Source organism: Varanus komodoensis, unplaced genomic scaffold (assembly GCF_004798865.1).
Source record: "Varanus komodoensis strain SLA01 unplaced genomic scaffold, ASM479886v1 scaffold14_1, whole genome shotgun sequence".
NCBI classification, from domain to species: Eukaryota; Metazoa; Chordata; class Lepidosauria; order Squamata; family Varanidae; genus Varanus; species Varanus komodoensis.
The window spans coordinates 14140910-14166187 of record NW_025335438.1 but is presented as its reverse complement, the minus strand read 5'-3'; the positions used below and the strand labels follow the sequence as shown (position 1 = coordinate 14166187).

The following is a 25278-nucleotide window of genomic DNA, read 5'->3' as shown; positions in this document are numbered from 1 at the left end:
TGGCACGAAAACGAGTGCTGTGGTCGAGGAACCCAAAGCGTTCCTTCTGGCACCACACCCTAAGCCAGTCATTCACCTCGGAGACCTTCCTGTCCCTTCCTGGCCCAAATCCCTGGGCAGGTAAGATTGACGAAAAGGCACTTGGGCCTTTAGCTCCCTGAGTTTCTTCCCCAAGGCCTTGAAGTCCCTGGTGGTCCCAACCACACCCTGCCTGGGCACATCGTTTGTGCCCACATGGATCACCAGGAGCGGCTGGTGATCCCCGGAGCGAACAAGACGCTCCACTCTGTCCATCACATGCCGGATGCGTGAGCCCAGCAGGCAGCAAACCTCCCTTGTCTCCAGGTTGGCGTGGCACACCGCTGGCTCAGTGCCCCTCAGCAGGGAGTCCCGAACAACAATCACCCACCGCCGTACCTTTCCGGTGCTGGTGGGCGGCCACGCCCTGGCCCTCGCCTCTCCTGCAGTGGCCCCCTTGCCGCCTGACGTCTCAGTCTGGGGTTCCTGCTGGTCCCCTGAGGCCTCATCAGCCCCAGCCTCCCCAAGTGGAGAGAACCTGTTTCCCAGCTCCAGATTGGTGCCAGGAGGAGGAGGAGGCCGTGCTGGCCTCCTCCTCCTGTGGGTGACATACCTCCATGTCTCCACAGCTGCTTTTCCTGTGGTCTCTCCCTCAACCTTCTGTCCAGAGGGGGGCTGCTCCCTGGGGGCCTGGAGGGCTCTCTCAGCCCTCAGGCACCTCACCTCCTCCTCTAGCAGGGTCACCATCTTGCACCAAGGGCAAGTGTATCTCTGTCTCTCCTGGGGGAGAAGGGTGAACATGTCGCAGTGGACAGCAACACCCGTGACTCCTGCCAAGACCTTCCGAGACCTTACCTTGGTCCCCTGCCTTGTTAGTCCTGCAGTTCCTCTCACTCACCCAGTTCTCCCAGATGAAAACCCACTTGCACACATGCACAAGGATAAAATAAACTTAAATTTAAATTGAAGGAAAAACAAAGCACAGCACAGCACAAAAAAATGAACAAACAAACAATCAACCCCTGTGTCTTAGGGAAGGGAGTCTCCGGACAGCCCGGGCCGCAGCCAAGGGACGACCCCCTTCCTCTCCGCTGCTCCTGGCCCTCTGCTGCCCAGCTCCTACCTTGCCTTCGCCAGTGCCCTGGTCACTCAGTGCTCTCTCCCAGCCTCTGCCGCTCTGCCAAAGCAATACTTCAGGTGCATGAATTTTCCATTGATTTCCTAGCCTTTAAATGTGCATGTATTCCCATTCCATTTGCTTTCCTATCCCCCAAATTCTGCGAATATTCCTGAAAGTTTAAAAACCCAGTTCCTTTGAGGGCAGCAGAATAGGAAGGAGAAGTACTGACTCTCTCATCTATGGGACTACACTAACTTTGTACAACACAACCATGTTAGTTTTTTTTTTTTAAGAAAAAAGATCAGGGAACCTTAGCAACTGCTTCAAAAAGATGTGAAGTGTGTAGGGGGTGGGAGAAGTTAATATCCTCCCTTTCTGGAATAGCGGAAGACTTTGGGAAATGTTAAAAAGCTGAAGGACACTGAGAAGTGTCACTATAACAAGAGGATCATATTGTCCTCCTCAGTTTTGGCCCATTTGCTCTGTTCCTCTCCTCCCGAATATTGTTTGTGCTTTTGAATTGTGCTACTAGATCCTCCTTTCTCTTACTTCTCCCCACAATCCTTATTAAGTTGTGTGTAAATTAGCCTTTATGCATCCTTCTCTTTCCAGTTTCCTTCCATTTTGCTGCTCCCTTTGGCAACTTAAACAGACAAGGAAATTGACCAGGCACGACTCTACACAGAAGACAGCCATAAATGAACACTTGTGAAAAACTGTACATTTTAAAAATCAGAACATCAACTGCACAATTTTCAGGCACCAAAAATAAATATAGAAATGTTGAAGAATAAGTGATGGTCCTTCCAAAGTGCTGTTCGAGCATCAGTAGAACAGTCACTGGTGAGACTGTGAAGAGCAAACAGCATGGCATTTTTGCCATTCCTGCTGGCCAGCTCTGTAGTCAAATGTGACAACCAAATGGTTTCCCAATTTCAAACACCATGGCAATCCATCATGGGCATGAAGAACCTACAAGGCATGGATTCCCAGTATAGCTTGTTTGTGCCCACCCCTCAAAAAGCCCACTCTCTGGAAAATGCTCTGAGTTTAGATTACACAATAACTGACCATGACTGGCTGCCCATGGTGGGCTGAGATGCTGCATAAACCACTCAATCAGAGAATCATTGGAAAATGCAGTAAACAGGAATGTTTGGCACAGTCTTTTCCACTGTAATAAAAGCCATTATCCGAAGATAGTGAAAAGTACTTTTAGGCAGAGAATCCTTAAAAGATAGTAACTTTTTAAAAGTATAGCTTTTTTTCCTTAACAAATCAAGGGATGTTCTTGACAAACTATTTGGTTTCAAACTTTGTATGCTCAATTATGAAATACTTCTAGAATTAACAGTAACAGTCTATTCTGAAATAGCATTTAGTTTTTCATCTTGCATTTTATAACAACAAACACACAGGAACACACACATAAGCTTGGATCATTTCAGATGTTTAATTGCTTTAGAATAATCAGCTGTACAAAATTATAAAATTAGAGTGTTATAGCAATTTTATCTCATAAGATGCTTTTAAAGGTATACTTCTATAATCATAAGATTTAATATATGATTAGAGTTTCTTTTTCTCTGCAATGTTACATGTTTTCTTTGCTGCTGTCCTTTTTATGTCATGTTTCTTACAATTGTGGGAGCGCACCTCATTATATAAAATGTGAAACAAGGATCTGAAAACTAAACATATTTCCTAAATAAAAATCATGCATGAAACAGTTAAGCATTTCCCAACATTATACATTTGTAGAAGTAACAATAGTTTTACTCCAGCTTTGGAATTTCCAGATTACAAAAGCAACTACAAAAATATTTTGTGTTATGTAAACCAATTTTTTCAATATCTAATTGAATCAATTAAAAAGAAAGCTTCCAGACACATAAAGAACTGTACACATTTGATGAGATTTTTCCTGACAACCTGCACTGCTATTGTGACCTTTTCTTTGACCATAGCCAACTTTATCAAATGTGCAAAGTAGTTACCTAAACAGGTAGGTTAGGGTTCCCCAGCCCTTTTTTGGGCCCATGGGTACACTTAGTTTTCAGAGTACTCTAGGTGCTCTCACAAAATGGTTGTGGTGGAGGAGCTTGCCCATAAATGAAACAGTTACCATAGTGAGTGCAAGCCAAGCACACAACATGCATTTCCAAGACAGCCACCTGGTTAGACAAGAAGAAAAGTGGAGGTCGGGACTGAGCTTGAAAACACACCACCACTCGTCTTTGAGCCAGAATGAAAATGGCTTGAAGGAAAACATTCACTTTGCAGCATGTCAGACTCAGTCATTTTAGCTTAAATATATCAGGGAGGCAGGGAGCCTGGCAGGCATCAAAGGATACCACATGTCATATTGGTCGCCATGGGGATCATGTTGGGGATCGTAGGGGAAGATCTATATACCCCAAAATATAGGGAGGAGAAGCAGGGAGTATGTGGTGGTTGTTTTTGCCAAAGGGTCAAGTGCAGAGAAAGGTACAGGTCTATTACAGTACTGTGTAAAGTACAGATGAATATAGTTAATTCATCACAGCTATGACTGCACAAGTACTGATTTATATATAAAATACATACTGTATATAAAAACCTAAATGGCAATGACTATTTTCTTTAGTATTTTAGTCAGGATTTATTGAAACCAAATTTCATTGTCATGTTCGGTGGGCAACTTGGGCTCAACAAGTTTTGGGAGGGGACAGCATACTTTTAAAAAATCCATTATTTCATTTACTCTACTGATTTTGATGTGCTTGGTGGGATCTTCAGTAATGGAATAGGTCACACCATGCCTCTTGGAGCTTATTCAGAGGACTACATTTGTGTGCTCCTTTGTTCTCTACATGGACTCAGTTCTCTTGCATCATTTGGGCTTTTGGGCTCATTTTGTTAAGAAAACAGTCATATTTGTGTGTCCTCTGTATGCATTTGACAAAGTGGACTCTGGGTCATGAAAGCTTATGTCAAGATAACTTGTTTAGTCTTTAAGAGGGTAGAGTATAGGCATATTTGCCAAAGGAAATAACACAGCTTCCTCTCTGAAATTTGTCATCAGGAACAAGAAGCAGCTTGAGAACAGCATTATTTCATTTGAGCTACAATGGTTATGAGACTGTAAACAGAAATTAGGGGGGGGGGTTGCACTTCAAATACAAATTCAGTTTCCATTCTAAAAAGAATAAAGCATTTCCAGTTACAAAATCAAAGTAAATTAGAAACCTGTGAGATGAACTGTTTTTTCATGAGAAGTATCTGCTGCTTACTGATAAGAGCATGGGAAAATATCACATTCGTGAACAGCAGTATGGAATACTATATAACTTTTATTTAAATTCACAGTGCTAGTTAGTGTCTTTCTGCTACATTTAGCTGAGAGAACTATTCTATTATTATTGCTTTAAACCCCCTGAAATACTTTTAACGCTTAAAGAATAAAACAAACCTCAAAGTGAGATGTAACATACTGCAGAACAGTAGGTTCATGTCAGAAACACTTACTTCACAAAGTACCAGGGATGAAATTCTCATAAGGCTATGCGGAATAACCCTGGAAATGGCAGAGGATCATGTGTTCCCCACAGCTAATAAGGCATCTGTCACTGCCTTGTGAGGCATCAAGACGGAAAGGCACCTCAAGGAGCCTGGCCAGTTACTCTCTCTCTGTGGCAAATGCTGCAGCAGGACAGCAATTTCCATATTTCTTCAGAGTAGCTACCTGCCCAGTGCTTCACTCTAAGGACCCCTGGATTGTCCTGCCAGGCCTAGACTCTCTGCTCTGAAGGCCTATTTCTCAGGATGAAGCATTATGGACAGGCTGGCCTGTGCCACCCTGGTGCAGGTGGTACCCATGGCTACAGCAGCCACAGTGCCTTACTCTGAGGAGGCCTGCTTCAGAGTAAGGCATAGCAGGCAGCTGTGGGTGGCATGTCCTCCTGCCTCATGCAAGGGACATCTTATGCTGCCACTGTACAATACAAATGCCATGTGCAGCATTTATGACCACAAGAGGTAGAACTTCACCTAGCTTGGATTATTGAAAAAATAATGAATTGAGAATCTTCATGTCATATAAGTCTGTCACTGTCTATTAGCCATGATAAATTAATGTAACTAACATAGTGAGGGCACCATACTTCTGTCAGATATTAAGGCAGGACGTAGGAAGTGCTATTTTCACTTTTCATGTTTGTGTGGTTCTCAAGAACGTCTAGTTGGTCACTGGAAGACTCCATGAGCCTTTGGTTGGATCCAGCATAGGCTGTCCTTCAACCCTAGATTTTGAGAGGCAGTACAGTAGTCTGTAAGACATGGTATAGTCCATTCTAAGTGGGAAAAACCCCTCATTGTAATGTTTAAGTATAGTTTTGCTCTTCCTCACAGTTTTCTCTGGTAAGCTTATTCTAAGATTCAACACTGTTCCAAAAGCAATTTTACATTATTTAAGTCCAGTCTATATATGTAGTTGGTTGCTTCAGTTGTTGGCAGAATCTGTGCCAACTTGTATTAAAAGTAAAAAAATACCCTGGCCTTTCATCCAGTAATCCACTGAATTAGATTGAATTCTCTTATCTCTCCATAATAATAAAAGAGTTATAGTCCCTCCAGAAATGATTTGCCACTGATTATGTACTACACATAAGAGAGATACTTTGTAGATAATCTGCAGATTCTGTAATGAAGTCGGTCCATTCCCTGCAAAGTTCTTCAATGGAGACTGCCTTACCACAATATTCTTCTGGGAGAATGTCAGCTGGAAAGTGTTGTTGGAGGCTCTGTGTATAGTTGTTCCCATGCATGTAGATCTGCAATGACAAACTGTTTACATGTTTACCTAGCTCATCCCAGAAGCCAAAAGGCATTCCCAGAGCACTGTACAATTATAATACTGTTAAGGCAGGTGTCTTAGCTAACAGAAGAACTGAATGTATAATCAAATTCACAAAAAGCATCAAAGTATTTTACTTATCCCATGGAAAAGGGAAGAAACAGCCCTTTCTCCACTTGCTGCTTCAGAACATACAGGAGAATGGAAGGAGAATGTTTCTCTGATTTCACATTGGGCCACTGCAGAAGTTAAAAGCTAACATTACTTTTCCTTCACAGTGGTACCTTGGCTCACAAATTTAATCCGTTCCACAACTCTGACCCAAACTGGCCGTGAGCCAAGTCAAATTTCCCCATAAGGTTCAGTGTAAATAAGGTTAATCTGTTCGGTAACTATTTTTTAAATCACAAAAATTTGAAGCAAAGTGACAAAGAACAACAAAGATCCTGTGGCCATCTTCCCCTCCTCCCCTGCCCTGGGCACAAGTGTAATCATCACCCCATGCAGAGTTTGCCACCTGAGTCAATTTTTTTCTGAAATTTCTGTTCACGACCTGATTTGGTCATGAACTGAGGCGTTCATGAGCCGAGGTACCACTGTACTTTTTTTGCAATTCCCAGAGAACTGTGTTGCTTGGCATGTGATTGGGGCAGTCATCAGAAGGGGGAATACTAGCAGCTGCAGCAAGCTGGAACATTGATTTGTGGAAATATGTTTATCTTATCAGCCTATCTGAAAGGCAAAACCATTCATTTACTTAAGCAATCTAGGCCAGATTGTGCCATTAACAGAGAGGAGCTGCTTGTAGCAAATTCTAAAACAGAAGAACCTAGTATATAGCTGGCAACAACAACAAAAAATATGTTGAGGTTTTTTATGATGTCTTTTTTTACTTGTAAAGGAATTCAGGTCTAAGCTAGTGATAGATGAGCTTCTCCAGGCTTGGCACATAAGTGACACATGTAAAATGAAGCATTTGGGGATCAGTTTGAATTTGATTGGCATTGACATATGTTTTTGTACAGGGAAAATGTGTATGTCATTTGTACTTTTCATTGTGTACCATTTATAATTCGTCCTAACATTAGGATTATTCATTAAGATGAAAGTGGTCCTAAGTAGATGTTCTTTATGGACATCTACTGGGATGTGTTCCAGATAGGAATCTGAGTTCTTGCAATGCTGCCATCATGAATTCTATTTTGAAATGTCTGCAGGTGAACATTGGTTTTACGTAGCTCACGTGTAGACAAAATTACAGACAAAATAGGGATCAGGGCCAGGCTGCTACACTGCTTCCAATGTTGCTTCCCACCTGGTTCTTCCTTTTTGTCATATACACATTTAGCATGGAAGTCTCCAGCACATGAACTGCAGCTCACATGCATATAATCCATGCAGTCCAGACACAATTACACAGAATCCCATGAAAAGTCTGAGAGCAGTTCCCTACCTGTTGATTCTCCTTTCCAGCCTCCTTTGCTAAGCACTTGGGCAGCAAGAGGACAAAGCTAGTAGGGGATTTTACATTGGAAAAATGGCCTGTTGTGAGCTCGTCCTGTGCTTCATTCTTCTTGGTTCTAAAAACTCAATACAGTCTTTCAAAATGCAATTCTTTTATTGAGACTCCACAGATAACAGAACAGTCTGAGTGCTAAATTGCCTTCTATGAAAGCCAAAGATAGAAGCCTCTGTTCACATAAAGGGCTGTGTCCAAACTGGAATCTTCCCCTTGGTGCCTCCCTTTCAGTAAAGCTTCTGGCAGCACCCTCAGCATGGTTCTTGCTGCTCAACAGCAAGATGGTGCAAACAGTGAAGCTTCTCCAACTGAAGAACTTGTTTCTCCCAACACTTCCTCACTGGGTCAAGGACTGGGCCTCACACCTGCTGTCCCTCCTCTCCTGTAAACCAATTTTCCCCTTCTGAAACAGGCTGATTTTCACGTTTGGTCTGAAAAACTTTACTAGCTAAAGTTGAAGGAGCTATAAAGGGTTTGTCCCCCTGCCCACTCCTCTTCCTCCTCTAGTTTAGAATCTGAAGACTGCCACTGAAGAGTCTGCCATTTACAAAAGTCTGACCTACTCTCATAAGCCATAATTATGTTGACCATAAGGAATACATGAGCAAACTTTGCATCTGATTGTGAAGGGGGACATGGTAGACTGAAGGGGGACATGGTATCATTCTATAAGTACCTCAAAGGCTGTCTCATAGAGGAAGGTCAAGATCTCTTCTTGCTGATACCAGAGTGTAGGGTACAGAACAATCAAGTCAAGTTGCAACAATCCAGATTCAGGCTGGACATCAGGAAAAGCTTCCTCACTGTCAGAGCAATATGACAGTGGAACCAGCTGCCCAGAGAGGTGGTGGGCTCTCCCACACTAGAGACATTCCAAAAGAAACTGGACAGCCATCTGAGTGGGATGGTGTAAACTGGTGTCCTGCAACAGCAGGGGGTTGGACCCAATGGCCTTAATGGTCCCTTCCAACTCTTCTATGAGTCTAAGTAACATTATGAATTCACATATGAAACAATATTAATGGAAATTTGAAACTTATGGGATCCTGCTGAATAAAAATGGACATTTCTTGTAAGAAGAAAAGAACAAATAGGATAATAATGTGTGAATCCCATAGAAAAAATATTTGCATTCACTCACCCGTGCCTTGATTTTTTCAGAGAGAAAGGGCTTAATTAGAGTAAAGACAGGATGAAAGAACAAAGGCTCATTGATCAAATGGATCCCGCGAACCTTTAGTGGAAAGGAATCCTGCCAAGAGGGGAGGAAAAAACACAAGACAGTGAGCATAAATCAAGGCAAGCACCCTCTTTATTCTAATATCATATAAGCAAAAGGCTACACATTCAAAGTACAGAAAAGTGTTCTGAACTTAGCCATAACTGCATTATGAAGAATGCAAGTAATGAACTTATAAAAGGGTTACAATATGTTCATCTTTCAGAAAAGGAAAAAAGAAAGAAAAAGACAGGCAGAGCTTAGTTGAGATATGCAGGCTTCCCTGCTCCCCTTCCTACCTTCTTGGCATACCATAATGAAAGATTTCCTCAGTTAATCAGTCATAGTTTCTCCATTAGATCTGAACTTAGAAACTGCAGTTATCAGGAAAAAAATAAACCAGGATCTCAAACCAATTTAAAATTCTAGTTTCAGATCATGGTTCTGCACATAAAAAGACACTATAGTTAACTGAACCCAGCAAGTCATCAATAATTGCACACTGAGAAGGGAGCAGGGAATAGATGTCATGAGCATGCAAACACAAGGCCCAAGCATGTCTTGACTTGGTAAGTTGAAATGTGTTCATCCAAACCAGGCCACCATTAGTCACAGTCTGGTCAGTGTTTATATAAGCAATTGTCACCCAGGACCTCTTCATACAACAGTTTGAGTTCCATCATGGAGAAAAAACAGGGTATAAGCATAATGCAAAGATAGGATATTTGTGGTGGCTATATGTACATTTCTGAGTAACACAGGGAGGAATACATATGGAAAAAGAAACTAGGTGTTAGTGAAAAACAACTATTTCAAAACAAGATTTCAGTTTCCTGTTGTTCCTCGGCCATTCAGAAAGCAAACACTAGAACTGTAAAAGATAGGGCTATGTTGCTCCAGACTATTATATAATGAAATACTGTTTACACAATGCTGGTAACATTAGTTTAATGGTCATTTGCATTATAAATATTTAAACATGAATCTAAACCTGTAAAAAAAAAAAGCAACAGCAACAGCAAAAGAAAAGAATGCCTTTGTTGGAACCAGGGCATATTAAAAATGTTTGGTTAACTCTCCTAAGAATTCCAAGAAATGCTCTCCTAAATTGACAGTTGCTAAGTCCATGACTCTTTAAAGAAAGAAAGAAAGAAAGAAAGAAAGAAAGAAAGAAAGAAAGAAAGAAAGAACAAACTTTATTTTTCCTACTTGTAGGGCTTTCCACTATGGGAAACAGAATAATGAACTGGATAGGTGAACCAGCAGGCCCTTTCTAATTATCATGTTCCCCACTTTACATCGGTGCTCTTACCTGTCCTATTCACAAGATTAAACATCTCAAATATCTTAGCAAGATTATTTTAGTTCTTTCCCTTTTTAAAACCACATAGGGTGCAATCATATGATGATGGTCACAAGCCCGCAATCTTAGCAGTCATCTAGTGCACAGCAGGTGGAGTGGTGAAGACAGTTTTTGCTTGTCTGTCCTCTAGTCCTGCATATGCTGCTAGCTAAAGCATCTTGGAAGGAAATAGAAGAAAGCCAGAGAAGTATACGGAAAGCACATACCTTGGATCCTTCTGGGCTTCTCCTCTGCACAAAATGCCCCCTTCTTTCCATGCCAGCTGTGAAGGGATGTGGGAGTGGAAGCAGCCATCAGATTTCCTGCTGTGTCGTCAGAACACCATCCCCAGCCTTGGATCTGGGGGTGCAAACTATTTCTCTTCAGATACTGTCTAGGTGCTATATGGTTGCACTTCTTGTATTTAAGGACACCTTTTCTTTTTCTTCTATTTCTTTATTTTAGTACTACAGGTTCAGATTCATGTTTTGGTCAAATGATCATTAAACCAATGTTAACAACATTGTGTAAATATATTTCATAATGTAATAGTCTGAAGCAATATAGGCCTACCTTTTCGAGTTCTAGTGTCAGCTTTCTGAGTGGCCGAGGAACAATGGGAAACTGAAATCTTGTTTTGAAGTAGTTTTTTTTCACTAATACCTAGTTTCTTTGAATTCCTCTCTGTGTTACTCAGAAACGTACATATAGTGAGCACAAATATCCTATCTTCATATTATGCTTATAGCCTGTTTTTTCTCCATGATGGAACTCAACCTGTTCTATGTATTTATTTATTTGTTTATTTATTAAAACATTTTTATGCCGTGGTAGTGGGTTACTACAAACAAAGGTTACACTCTAATGACCGTACCATGCACAGCTCTGTTTATTGTTTTATGGGCCAAGCTGGAAAGTGCTTCACTTCTTCCTCAGCAGTCTTGTGTGGTATTTTAAGGATAGAATGGTGTTATGATATTGAAGTACAGCTACCTTGTTTTACAAAGAAATATACGGGAATCCAGAGTAGCACTGAGCAAAATTCTGCTCATTCTAGAGAAAGACAGCAGAGAGGTGGTGTTTGCAGCTCCTGCTTCCCCTTCCACCCTCTGTCTGTGCCTCCTGTGCCCTGTACTCCTGGTGTTCTGGAAGGCTATGGAATGCTTTGGAGAAGTGTGACAGGGAGCTGGTGGGAAGAAGGCTGCAGGGATCAGCAAAAATTGTTTCTCCAGCTCCGTCCTCCAACTTGTTGCCTCTTCTGGATCCCTACATCTTCCATGAACAAAGGAAGCCTTTCTGCTTACAGCATGACCAATCTAGACCCAGCTACCTGAAATTATTTTTATTCTGTAGTACTGGAGAATGATTATGATAAATCTGTACCCTTTCCTCACAACCTAGTTCAACTCTGTTAATTTAAAGCAGCACAGTAACAGGAGGCTGGAATGCAGCCTAATAGCTTCTCCAAACTGGAATTTAAACCTTGGGCTGAAAGAAGTTCAACCTCATCCCATGCCAAAAATCTTAGGCCATCAAAAAACACACATTAAGCCATACTGAATACATTTATTTACAGCAGGAACCCCGTATCTGCTGGTCAATTACTGTGTTTTCACTTAACTGCAGCTGACCTCATCCAAAGAAAAGGCATAAAGTTCCAAAGAGGATTCTCGATTTAATTGAGAAAGAAAAAGAACTGTATGCTGAGATTGTTAGGATCTATGGTAAGAACAAATCTTCTGTCCAAATAATGTGAAAAAAGAAATGTACATGTACAGTTCATAGTGTTAGTTGGGAGGCTTGGACATATTTTCATGAATATTGTGGGCCCTGCTGTATTTCCAAATGTATAAAAGATGGGATTCACTTGCTTCCTTCATTTACTAAAACCAGAGACATAAGCTGATCACTGAAATTAAGCCCCAGAACTTACTGTGAGCACAGAAGCTATTCTTTTTGCTACTGTTGGAGAGATCTGCAGGGCATGAGCAAATCTCCATCCTTGGAGATCAAAGATACACTTCACCCCATTTCGCTGTGTGTCTACCTCCCTTACGATAAGCTCAGATGTGATGAGACTTAAACGGAACACATCAAATGCTGTAAACATCTTTGGGTCCCATCGTGCTAAATGAAAGGAAGAGAAGGTCAGTAAGCAAACATTCCTGCCAATGTCAACAGAACTAAAAAGGCTTAAACCTTGTACTTTGGCTTAAACTGGGTTGTGTGCTGGACCACAAGAGTCCACAAAAGGCAAAATAAAGGCAAATAACTCAGTTACTTCAGCAAGCCTTCCCGATCATGAACTATTCTGAGCAATGAGAATGTTTAACTGAACATTTGCTGGGGTTATTATTGTTGATATGTTTGTTGCAGCGTGGACACTGCTCTTCACTTTTCCAGCCAGCCAGATTGTAACCCCTCATCACCTCCTGTTTCTCTGTTTCTTCTAACATCCATTCCCACTGGGCTGTTCTGTAATTCCCTACCCTAAAATTTTTCTTTTTCTCTTAAAACTTTTTATAGTTCTGCAAATTTGGATTCAAGGATTATATTCCTCTTGTATATCAATAATGCTGTTTTAGCTACATAAGGATAATCACTTGGAGTATGAGTTTAGTATTAATTTAAGGGTTTCTGTTATAAGCTACTCTAAGATGTCTAAAGAATTAATTAGCAGAGCAATAAATTATATAATGAATGAACACTTAGAACATTCTACATTTTAGATTGTATTTATATATTGATTTAAAATATGTCATCGTTTCAGGAATAATTCCTTTCAAGTCAATTTCCAACAAGAATTAAAACAATAGTAAAATGAATCATATTCCAGAGCCCTGTATCATTCCCTTTCCAAATGGTATGTTTATGAAGCAGTATGTATATAGTTCTTTCTCATTTGTTGCACAAGACCCAGTACAACTTCCCTGCCCACACCCTAGTTAATTGCTTTCATTTTCAGTAACCAGGCTTCATACTTTGCCTGTACTTCAATTAGACCCCATGCCAAGGAGAAACTGACAAGGAGCTTTTCCAGATGTTGTCTGCAGAGTAATCAATTTGATCTACAGTGTAGTCAATTTGACTACAGAGGAGTCAATTTGAACTACTACCTCTGTTCAGAGACTGAGAATTCTCTTTCCTATCTCAATCCAGGCAAGACTGAGATGCTGAGGTGGTTATTTGACTGGATGGCAGGTGTTCAACCTGTTCCAGGTGGGGCTGCGCTCTCCCTGAAGGGGAGGGTTTGTAGCTTGAGGATTTTCCTTGACCCATCTTTGTCACTTGAGGCTCAGATGGCTTCAGTGGCTTGGAGTGCCTTCTACCAACTTCAGTTGGTGGCCCAGCTATGCCCCTATCTGGACAGGGATAGCCTGGTTTCAGTAATCTACACTCTGGTGATCTCTAAATTAGATTATTGCAATGAACTCTATGTGGTTCAGAACCTGCAGCTTGTGCAGAATGCAGCACCCAGATGAATAACCTGGACCTGTAGCTCTGAACACATAAAACCAGTTCCAGTTCACTTGCATTGGCTTTCTGTATGCTTCTGGGCCCAGACAGCTTTGGCTATGGCATGGTATAGAAATGAAATAATGATTATTGTTGATGTTGTTAAGGGTGCTGGTTTTAACCTGTAAGGAATTACTGTGATTGGGACCTGTTGGAGCACCTCTCCCAACTGTAATCTACTCAGATACACTCAGACCTCTGGGGGCTTCCTCCAAGGGCCAACTCAGGGGGTGACTGAGAGGGTGGCAACAAGGGAGAGGGCATTCTCTGCGGTGACCTCTCATCTTTGGAACAACTTCCCTACTGTGCCCTGCCTGAAACCAAGCTTGTCATTTTTTTCAGCACCAGGGTCTGATGCTGAGGCCTTTAAAGACTGACTTGAATACCCAGGGACTTCAGGTGTTTTTAAAGACTCATTCTTTGTTGCTGTTTGTTTTAGCAGTTTTACACTTTTAATGTTTCCCTAATTTTATGGTATGTTATTTGATTTGTCTTGTTTTATGGATTGAGGTAAACTGCTGAGAGAGTGTCAGCTATGAGGTACTATAAAAGCTAAATAAATATGCAGAAATATTCACTCTTTAAAAAGAAGGTAGCATCCATCCCTCATATATCTGCACAATAAAGCTGGCACATCCTTAATCTTTATGTGGACTGGATATCATCTAGTTGCTTTTAACTATTCCATAAAAGCTAAATTGAAATGGGACATGATTTTGACAGACTGTCTAGAGAAGCCCAAAGGCAATCTAGTGGCAATGCTTGTTTATTCTGTGTGTTATGCCAGGCAAACTTTAGCAACTATGATCCTGTGCAGATGGCAACATGCCCACTGCTTTCCTATCTTGTGGCAAATGAGTCACAATAATTTTGGCAAATACATTGAAGTACAGCAAAAGCACACCATTGATTAATTAAGTATACTATTTTATGAAAGTGGAGAGCAGGATAGTTACAGTGGCTACACTGTGAAGTTTCCATGCCATTAAATCAAATCAAATCAGGGCAACCACAGGGGCCTTTGTAGTAATTCTCAATTTCTATCATGTCTTAAGGAAACAGTTACAATACAATAAAGGCAAATGGTGTGACAGCACTTAATTTAATCTTCAGTCTAGAAATGAACAGATCTAAAGGATCATTGATTTCAAAGACTGAAGAGCACAGTGATTCTAAGTGTGTTATTAATGAATGAATGCAACAGGTAATTGAATAGCCATTTTAATTATTGCAATGCTGCTTAAATCTGCAGTTGGTACAGAGGCTTGGAGAAGTATTCACCCTACCCTCTTTTGTCTTTTCCACATTTTGTTGTGTTACAACCTGGAATTGAAATGGATTTGATTGGCATGTTACTACTCAATGTACATACAAGAGTCTATACTGGGAAGGTACAAACTATTTTAATTGTGGTAGACCCACATTATATTGATTCCAAAATATTGATTGAAAAAAATAAATGAAAGCAATGCATAGATACAGCAAAGGGGTAAAATGTTATTATTTATTTCATTCTACACCACCCCATAGCTTAAGCTCTTGGTAGAAGCATATTTGGCAATAATCACAGCTGTGAGTCTGCTTGGGTAAATCTTTAACAACTTTGTACACCTGTAACTTGTAATCTTTGGCCTTTCTTCCTAGCAAAGCTGCTCCAGCACTGCTAGGTTAGACAGGGACTGCTGGTGGACAGCAACTTTCAAGTCTTGCCACATATTCTCAGCTGAATTGAAAATGACTGGGTCATTCTAGGACTTTCAGGGTCTTTTTTTAAATCATCCTGTGTTCTTTCAGCTTTTTGTTCAGGGTTACTGTCCTGCTGGAAGGACCTGTCCCTGTCCCCTTGCAGACAAACTAATTTCCTTCTATATTTGGCTCCATCCATCCTGCCCTCAATCCTGAACGATTTCATAGTCTTTGCCAGAGAAAAGCACCCTCACAATGGGATGCTGCCACCATTATGCTTCAATTTTTTATTGCTGCTATTATTTTAGAAATTCTGTGAATTGTTGTGTTCCTTGCCACATGTAGTGTTTTAAACTCTTGTACTTTGTTTACATTGTATTTTATTGTATTTTGTATATTGCACTAAAGTATTTTGTAAACTACCCTGAGAGCCCTTTATGGCTACGTGGCAGGATAGAAATTTAATTTAATAATAATAATAATCTGGGATGTGTTCTCAGAAAGATGAGAAAAATATCCTTTCGGCTTTGACCGAGGCACTTCATTCTTTCTGGTGCTACTAGTACTAGCCTTCCGCTCTTCCTCAGTAGCATATTGGACACCTTCCGACCTGAGGGGCTCATCTTCCGGCGTCATATCTTTTTGCCTTATGGTACTGTCCATGGGGTTTTCATGGCAAAGATACCGGAGTGGGTTGCCATTTCCTTCTCCAGTGGATCACGTTTTGTCAGAGCTCTCTGCTATGACCTGTCCATCTTGGGTGGCCCTGCACGGCATAGCTCATAGCTTCATTGAGCTACGCAAGCCCCTTCACCACGACAAGGCAGTGATGTAACCTGTTAAGCTCTAGTAAAAAGACTGTGCTACTTCAATATCATTTGAATTTGCTGGGAAATGAAAGAAAGGGAGGCAGACCTGCTCACAACAATGTTCAGTATTTGGGATATTTTTTAATAGCCCAACCTTCTGAATAGCTTTATCCTGGAGTAGGATGACAGCTCTTGGTTTTCATGATTCTCTTTGTGTCTTCCAGAAATAGGTTTATTTAATTTGTGATCATGTAGTACTAGAATTGCATGCAGGTGGACTCCATCCAAATATTTATAAGTGACTTCTGGGGACAGCAGGTTGCACTAGAACTTGTTTAGGCCTATCACAGCAAAGGGGATGCATATGCACACAACTAACAACATCAGTTTGTTTTTGTTCCTATAATGTTTGTGCCACAATTAGAATATTTTGCACCTTCACAGTGTTAATTATATTGTGTATATCAAGTGGTAAGAATGTTAAGTAAATCAGTTTCAAGTTGTAACACAACAAAATGTGGAACATTCAAATGGGATAGGTTGAACACTTTATTTATTTATTTATCAATTTATATCATGCCTTTTTCCTACAAAGGGCTCAAAGCAGCTTATATCTCCTCCTCCATCTTATTCTCACAACAACCCTGTGAGGTAGGTTGGGCTGAGAGTCTGTGACTGGCCCAATATCACCCATGGCTGAGTGGGGACTAGAACCCAGATCGTCTGAGTCCCAGTCCCATGCTCTTAACCACTATACCACACTGGCTCTCTTTAAAGTACTATGGGTTTTAATTTACTGATCACTCATTAACCTCCCCTGTACTGTGCAATATAAGCAAAAATCATTCAGTTGCATTTTGCTAATTTTCATTGCCAAATGATCTGTACAATCAGAAATTAGTCACAGTGGCAGTTAATTAAAGTAGAAAGTCAGTTTAATAATTCATGAATCATAAAAAAAAGTTTCAAAACATTTGGTGTCATAGTGATTGATCTAGAATTTGGTTTAAAGAATATACCTCGATATAAGAGCATGCCACTTTCCAATGTCATAAAAGAAAAGCGACTCACCAATTCTATAAATGAGAACTTTACTGCCACTTGGGTCCCTCTCTTTCAATACTCCATGATATCCAGCATGTAGCAGACTTAAAACAGAGTGGGGCCGCAGATCTGCAGTTATCTCTGGGCATTCAGCTCTCCACTTGTGATAGTTTTTCAATAGCTGGGGAAAGAAATAGTAGGAAAAAATGGGTATATGGGAAAGATCTTGTACCGTTAAACATTACTCCTCTCCCATTTGTTTTTCTACTTTTTTTACTCACGGTACATTCCTTTAAACATTTACCTGGGAGTCAAACCCTCCAAATTTAACAGACATGTATAAAGACATATATTTTAGCACTTTAGTCAGATTACTCTTTAATTTCAGAAGCCCCCACCTCTTGCTCTTCTATTCTGCAAATAATTTGGCATGAACAGAAACCAATGATTTTAAAACAAAAATTTTGATTGTTATTTTTAATTCCAAAATCCATAATTTGTGTAATGAGGAAACTAGATGGCTACTAAAATGAGCAGGCCTTAGAGAGCTCCAGGCAGCTTGGATCCTCATCAGGCAACTTGGTAGCAAAACAGGTGTGTGGAGGTGGGAGAGATTTGATGTTGGAGTAATTATCACAATCTTGAGATGGAATGAGGTAGGAAGGTGCTGCAGACATTCAAATAAGACTCTAGCAGGGGAATGTCGAGCTTCTTTCAGCCCAAGGACTGAATCCCAGTTTGGAGAAGCTCCGGTAGTGGATGAAATTAAATTGCCAACATATTATATCTTAAAGCTCTTACTGCCAGTGATTAAGCCCTAGAAGAGGCTTTTCATCCACTATAGAATTGGGGAGGGTGGGAACTCCACAAAAACCCGGAAACCACCAAAACAAATTAGTTGTCAAGTACCCCAGAATTTGCTTTCAATATGCAAACTCATACAAAATTAACAAAGCTTTGCCAAAACTTTGAATTGTGCAATGGATTGTGCAAGCAGTTGTGCAACTGGTTGCATAGCAGGAAGTGAAAGAGTAATAGGCAACTGTTCGCACAACAGGTTTTACAATGGGTCCGCAGGAGTTACATGTGACTGGTTGAGAATGAATAGCACAACTGCACTTGCACAAATGAAAGTTTAGTTGGATTTTCCTCTAGCAAATAATTTGGAACCAAGTCTTTGCTAACACAGCATCATTTGCACTAACATGACACACCTGGGTCATGGCCCATTCTATCCTTGCATATGTACACAGAGATGTAAATGTAACTTTGAATCTTGCCTTTAGTACAACCAAGCACACTAACCCTGAATGACTGTCTGCCTGCCTGTCGTCATTATCACCACCCCAGAGGACCCCTGGAAGGCCAGATTTGACTCCCTGATCTGAGGTTCTGCACCCCTGCCTTAATGGTGGTCCTTTGCAAAATGTTGGGTGATAACAATAACATCACTGCAATGATGAGCCTGATAAGAAATGATCATATGTACATTCCTGATGTCCCTGATAAGATATTTGGCTTGCTGGCCAGTCTTGAAGGTCACTGAGTGAACTTATACTAGTCAGAACAGCTCAAGCTGTTCTAGCACATGCAGATATTAAACCCTGTGCTCCTAGGAGAAAGGACAATGCACAAACATGGTAACACAAGTTTGCAAAAGCTTCGGCGAATGGGGCGGCATAAAAATGTTTTAATAAATAAATAAATAAATAAAAAGTGGATTAATTATACCATTCTTCTACACTGACACTTAGGCAATAATCCTATTTCACTTATGAGGGCAAAAGCCCTATCAAATTCAATGGAACTTACATTTGAGTTAGCATATATAGGGGTGCACTGCAGCTGAAATGCATTTTATTTATTTAAAGCTTTTATATCCCATCTTTTAGTGTTGAAGATATAAGTTTCAACATCCCTTCAGTGTTGAAGATACATACTATTTTTCACAGGAGGGTTATCTAACAATAAAGATCTTTTTACTGTTGTACACAAAATAGCTCAATTTGGAATCAATAATGGCTTTCTTTTCAGATGAAAAGACTAAATATCTTGTTTCCACTGGCATTCAGGAAAAGGTAAGGCAGAATTCAGTAATATTATACCATGCTGCTATCCCACAAGAACCCAAATTGTATTTAATTCTTATATTTTGAAAAGACATATCATGTAATACATTCCACAGGGGAAGAATACAATTTCTCATAATTTCTATTATGTTTTGATTACTATTATTTGTCAACAATGGATTTGGTTTGTTTAAACTAAAATGAAAACATATTTCATGTGTTACCTAAAATAGCATCTCCTCTCATATTTATCTACCCAGTCATTAGGAACATAATCTAGGGCCTGCCTCCACCAGATGAGACAAGGCAGATGGCTACATGAGAGGTCTTTTCGGTGGTGGCATCTTATTATTACAATGCTTTTTCCAAAGAGGGTCCTCTGGCACCTCATCTGTCTTTTCAAAGCCAGGCGAAGACCTAGTCAGTTTCCCACTAAGAATGGTTTTAGCACTTTTAGTACAATATTATATTACTGGTTTTAATTGGGCTTTATAAGCTGAAACGGTTTTAATCTTTGCTCTAAGTGTTACCCTAGTTTAATTCTGCCATATTTTTATTTTTAATGCTTGGATTTTCTATTTTAATGTAGTGGATATTGCCAAGATCATTTCAGTTTTAGGAAGTTTGAACATATAGAAAATAAGGCTTCAATCCTATAGCCACTAAATGGAGTCTAGCCAAGCAAAGGAGAGGTCAGAGCCATGACTCCAACCTCCAAGAGTGCTTATTCTCAACCAACATGGTTCTTTGTGTGCTAGCTGCCACTCCAAGGCTGGAAGAATGGCTTACAGGCAGAAGTCTTTTGGGCATTCTAGGGGCAAGGAGGGGAAGGGTGAGGATCCACCATAATACCATGCATCCTTAGGGTACTTCAGCCACACGCACCTGGGCAAAAGCCTTAGACAGTTGAAATCTGCCATCTAAGACTTTGACAGGATGGGAGAAGAGCAGAGGTGAGTTTCACCTCTGTGCACCTTCTGTTGGATTTCCATAAGCCTTGAAATGAGGAGGGTTACAGATATCCACAAAAGACACGTTAAGTATAACTAAAATCCTTCAAAATGTAGTCTTTACTTTGGACCAAAGCCATTTATACTGGCTATCCTTTAGTAACAACAAATCTTCCAATGACTAGTATGCTGATATTTGAATGCACTAGCCTATGATAAATGTGAAGTAAACATTATGAAATACAGAACAGTTCTGATACATCAAAACTGAATAGCTAAGTATGCCAAGCAAAGCAGTTAAATTTTATAGCAATTGTGAAGGAGAACCAGCCTCCCAGCAAAACATACAACTTCCTGTGAGTGAGAAATTCAGTAACTTCACCCTATTATCCAACAAGGCTGGCTCTTTCTGCTATAATATAGTTAGTAAACTTTGGTAGAAAGTATTAGCTTCTTTCTATATCAGTGTATGTGCAACATTTAATTTGTTTCCAGTTTTGTCACTCATTGTTCCAAAATGGTATTTGTATGTTTCATCTTATTCCTGGAATTGTGGTCTTTTCTCCCTCAGCAATATGTACAATGGTATTTTCACAATGCAGTTGTGAATGAATCTGTTCCAGTTGACGGGAGCCATCAATATAGCTAGTTCCAGCCATGAACATTGCCTGAAAGTAACTTTGTTGATGGCTTTGTCATATGCCAAGTAATTAACACTATTCTTAATTCATGAGAGTTATGAAGAAGATGAAGTAGGTAAACTGAACGGTAGCTGCCCTACTGGGAAAACTTTTATTCCAATCCAGATTTTTTTGTGAACAAAATGCCTTGGCTTCAGTGAGTTGTGCACATCTGCAAAAAGCCAGCCATTATGGACACTTTCTTTCTTAATTAATTAATTACACAAGATGTGACAAGTGCCTAACATTAAACAGGCCATTCACATATAGTTTTAGCAGTTTCTCACAGTGCTTCTTGTATGAAACTTCCAAATCAATCATTTTTAGGCTTTCACCTGGAAATACTTAAGAATGAAGTCTTGCTTCCCAGATGTTGGGAACAACGTACGGTGGTGTCTCGGCTCACAAATGCCAAATCAGGTCATGAACAAAATTTCATAAAAATTTTGACTTGGGTCGTGAACTCCACATTGGGTGGCAACCAAGATCGCGGCCATCTCCCCCCCCCCCACCCTGAGTGGGGAGATGGCCACGATCGCAGTGGTGTTCATGCAGGGAAGATGCGCGTGATCATGGGCGTGCTCCTTCAGGAAAGACGGCGCAATCTCGGCCATCTTCCCTCCCCCGCAACCAGCACAATCGCAGCCATCTCCCCACCACTTCACCCTGAGTAGGGAGATGGCCATGATCCCAGTTGTGTTTGTGCAGGGAAGACACAGAGGAGCTGACAACAGAAGAACTTGCTGAACTCCAGAGTGAGCAGCAGAAGGTACTTGCTGAGGAGGATCCCTCTGAGGAAGAGGAAGACAGGGAGGAGGTTAGCAGTGATGTGATACAATCCATTACGAAAAAATGGAATGAGTGCCAGGATTTATGACTTTATGTTGTGAGCCGCCCCGAGGCTTCGGTGAATGGGGCAGCATAGAAATGTTTTAATAAATAAATAAATAAATAAATAAAATTTCTTTGAGAAGCACCACCCCAATATAACTGTAATGAACAGAGTGTTGAATCTGATGAACGATAACATGGTCTCTCATTTCCGGAGGGTTATGCAGCACAGGAAAAAAACAAGTGACTATAGACAGATTTTTCACCAAAATTGACCCTGCAGCTAAGAGACAAAGAAGAGAGGAAACCCCTGACAGAGATCTCTCGAATGTCCTTATGGAGGGGGACTCTCCCTCCAAATAATAACCTGCTCCCCACCTAAGTTAGTGTTCTCTACTATACTGTACAGTACTTGGTCACTTTGTTGTTCTTTGTCACTTTGATGTTCTTTGTCACTTTGTTTCAAATATTTCTGATTAAAAAAAATAGTTACAGAACGGATTAACCTTATTTACATTGAACCTTATAGGGAAATTTGACTTGGCTTGGACCAAAAACTGGCTCACAACCACATTCAGAGGGCCCAGAATGGATAAACCTTATTTATATTGAATCTTACGGAGAAATTTGACTTGGGTCACAACCAATTCGGGTCACAACCAGAGTCATGGAACAGATTAAGTTCGTGATCCAAGTTACCACTGTACTTAAGATTCTCAGTAACAGATATTTACCATTCTTTACCCTTTCTTTTAACTACCCCAGCTAAAAGCCACGATTCTCCATGCATTGGCTCAATACTTTAAAAAAACTCTTAAAACTAGTGGGTTTTGCCAAACCTTGTAGCAGCAAATTCTGTAAGCTAATTGTGTATTATGCAAAGAAAGCTTTCATTAAGATTTTCTAGAGGTCTCAGACATATAGAGACTGTACAAAATTCTGAAAATCTGTCTGTTGTATTTTATTCAAATCATTGGTGTTCAAACAATGCTACTGCTATCCCAATCTCCTTTTTTACACACCCAAATAATGCAAGAACAGGGTTGGATTAAATTGATTAAAAATTAATTTTGCTGATGGAGGGCCCTAAGTTTAGCATCACTTTCGCTCATGCATTTGTAGGCTACAGCCGAGGACCAAATTGTGCAATCAAGGACACTCTTTGTTAGGCAAAACACACTGGAAGCAGAGGAAATGTCCTGGCATAGAACCAAATGGTTGGCATGTCCCAGACATAAATCAGCTGATAGGGAACACAAAAACCTGGAAACTGTCCAGTTCTTACTATGGTTCATTTTCCATTTTAAAGATTTTTGAAGCACTGAATAAAAAATCGTACTGGCATATCATCACTTTGTCTTCCTTTTGGAAATAAGTATGTCTACCAAGAATAGCAGCAACAACTTTTTGCTATAGGTGCACTCATCATGGTAAGACGTACAGCAATCTAAATTCCACTCAAAATAAGCTATTCTAATTCCATGCACTTGCAAAGCATAGGCAATATGTATGTTGCCTTTTCCATATTAGAATGCAGTTTTTTACTGCAGTTTTGCAAATGGTCAAGGCTGCTGGATGAAGGAGTGATAACAGATTTTCTTCCACAGCCCATTGCCATAAACAATGTTAGTGCACATACTTTTGTTATTGATCTGCTATTTGGCTGAATAGCAAGTGTACTGCTTCTCTTGCATACATGTATGAATAAAATACATGTTGTCATTTATAGTAACAGTAATATTCTAACTGAATCAATAATGGAAGTGGGGAATTTGAATGTTTGCTCATGCCATTAATTTCTACCTGTATTTCCTGCTCTCATGCCTCCATCAAGCTTGATTTCAGATACATGTAGTCACACTTAAAAGTTACAAACTTCAACATCACTTGAGCAGATTGCAAAGGATTTACCATTATTTAATTAAACACTGCAACTGTGTAATTCTTCCTTATCTTTCATATATTTAAAACAGAATCTCTTTCAACTGAACAGATAATCCAAAGACTAAAAAAACAGCACCTCTGGATTTCACATAAATTCTAGTTACCCTTTTCATCTAAGGACAACTGCATGTTAGTGGATTTCTTTTGGAAAATTGTAGGTGTCTACCCGCTTCAGAAAGAAAACACTGGAGTGAGTGGGCATAATTTTGACATGGGCTGTGGTATATTTGTGTGGATTTAACATTTTCTTCCCATTTCAATCTTTCAACAAACATACCCACCCACCTGCTACTTGTTTTCCTGGATGCAGTTCCTCTGGCAGCTTCTGCCAGGCACCAGAAAGAATGAACCAGAAAGGCTGCAGTATCAACAACCCAACAAATGCCAATAAACATGAAAAACAAAACAATGACCAGCATGCACATTTCAGTCTTCAAGAAAGGAGAGGCAAAAGAGTGCAGTGGCTACAGGACCATTCTACTAACTTCCCATGCAGGCAAAATGATGCTTAAAGTTCTGCAACAAAGAATTTTAGCAAATAATGAGTCGCATCCAACATTAGTGTAACTGAAATTGGATTCCTTTTTAGAGGCCCCACTCTAAGTATGAGTAAGAATGAATATCACTCTGGGAGCCCATCCTAAAGAAGTTGTTAAACCTGGAATTTTGCAGACAAAGACCAAGAACTGAAGATGGGAGGTAAGCTACTAAACTACCTCAGGGTTAGTGCTACATAGGTCCAGCCTCACAGGACCAAAAAGAAGAAAGTACAAAGATGCATATGCCAATTTAGAGCTATTTAAAATGGCTGTATTGGTAGCTTTAAAAAACTGTGGACAAAACACCAGGTAATCTAGGAGGATTAGATGCAACAGAGAAACCTCCCCATACCTTTCTTAGAGAGCCCAAGTGCTCATGGACATCAGGGTGCTGGGGCAGATCGTTTCCCGGAGATTCGGGGCTCCAGCCTAGTTAGACACCCCCTAACACCGCATCTGCCCAATCTCTGGATGTTTTGAATTTCAGCTCCCAGCATTCTTGGCCATTGGCGATGCTGGCTGGGGCTCATGGGACCTGAAGTTTAAAAAATCTTGAGAATGCAGGCTAGGGAGTTGCTTTCGGGAGCGCTTGCCTGCTGCCAATCCCAGCTCCTGCGCCCAATTCTTAAGCCGTGAAGCGGCTTGTTCTTGGCAAGGAAAGAAGCGGCGCACCGGGCTCGGGGGCGCGACTGTTACCTTCCACGCCAGGTCCTCGTCGAAGTCTCGCGCCCGCAAGAAGCGGAGCAGGTGAGCTTGCGAAAGGTCCGGCTGCCCCGGCCCGAGCGTCTCCTCCTGAGCTCTGCGCCTCAGCGCCGTCACGGCGCGCTGCACCAGAGGCGAGTCGTCGGGCAGCGCGCTGAGATTCCCCTGCGGCGGGCGCGCGTCCTCGCGGCTCATGGCGCCGCGGAGGGTCCCTGCGCAGACGGTGGCGAGGAGGGCAGGAGGGAGGGCGAAGAGGGTACACTGCGCCAGAAGCGCCGGAAGGGAGCGTAGGAGAAGCAGCGCCAATTCTGGTTCTGCTCCCGGTCGCTTTACAAAAAAATACGAGCAAAGCACAAGGATAGGCTGGCCTAGCCCATTCGCCGAAGCCGGTGCCAGAAAGGCGTTCGGACCGACGGCGCCACCCCTTCCCCAGCGAGCAGCTTGTGGATCCAGCCA

General features: G+C 41.0%; 1 protein-coding gene across 1 annotated transcript; it reads right to left on the bottom strand.

Annotated features, from left to right (window-relative positions):
- Nucleotides 1-2567: 2567 nt before the first annotated feature.
- Nucleotides 2568-25117, bottom strand: TTPA (alpha tocopherol transfer protein). Its single transcript, XM_044424473.1, has 5 exons — nt 24817-25117; nt 17135-17288; nt 11986-12179; nt 8633-8743; nt 2568-5949 (listed from the first exon to the last, which is right to left on the bottom strand). The coding sequence occupies exons 1-5, from the start codon at nt 25015-25017 to the stop codon at nt 5770-5772; spliced, it is 840 nt and encodes a 279-aa protein (XP_044280408.1). The 5' UTR covers nt 25018-25117; the 3' UTR covers nt 2568-5769.
- Between the last annotated feature and the right edge of the window lie 161 nt (nt 25118-25278).

Coding starts and splice junctions, on each gene's coding strand:
- TTPA (XM_044424473.1), bottom strand. CDS start 25,017: ATGAGCCGCGAGGACGCGCGCCCGCCGCAGGGGAATCTCAGCGCGCTG. Junction 17,289..24,816: donor ACGAGGACCTGGCGTGGAAG/GTAACAGTCGCG, acceptor TTCTTTCCCCAG/CTATTGAAAAACTATCACAA. Junction 12,180..17,134: donor AGTTCTCATTTATAGAATTG/GTGAGTCGCTTT, acceptor CCTTTCATTTAG/CACGATGGGACCCAAAGATG.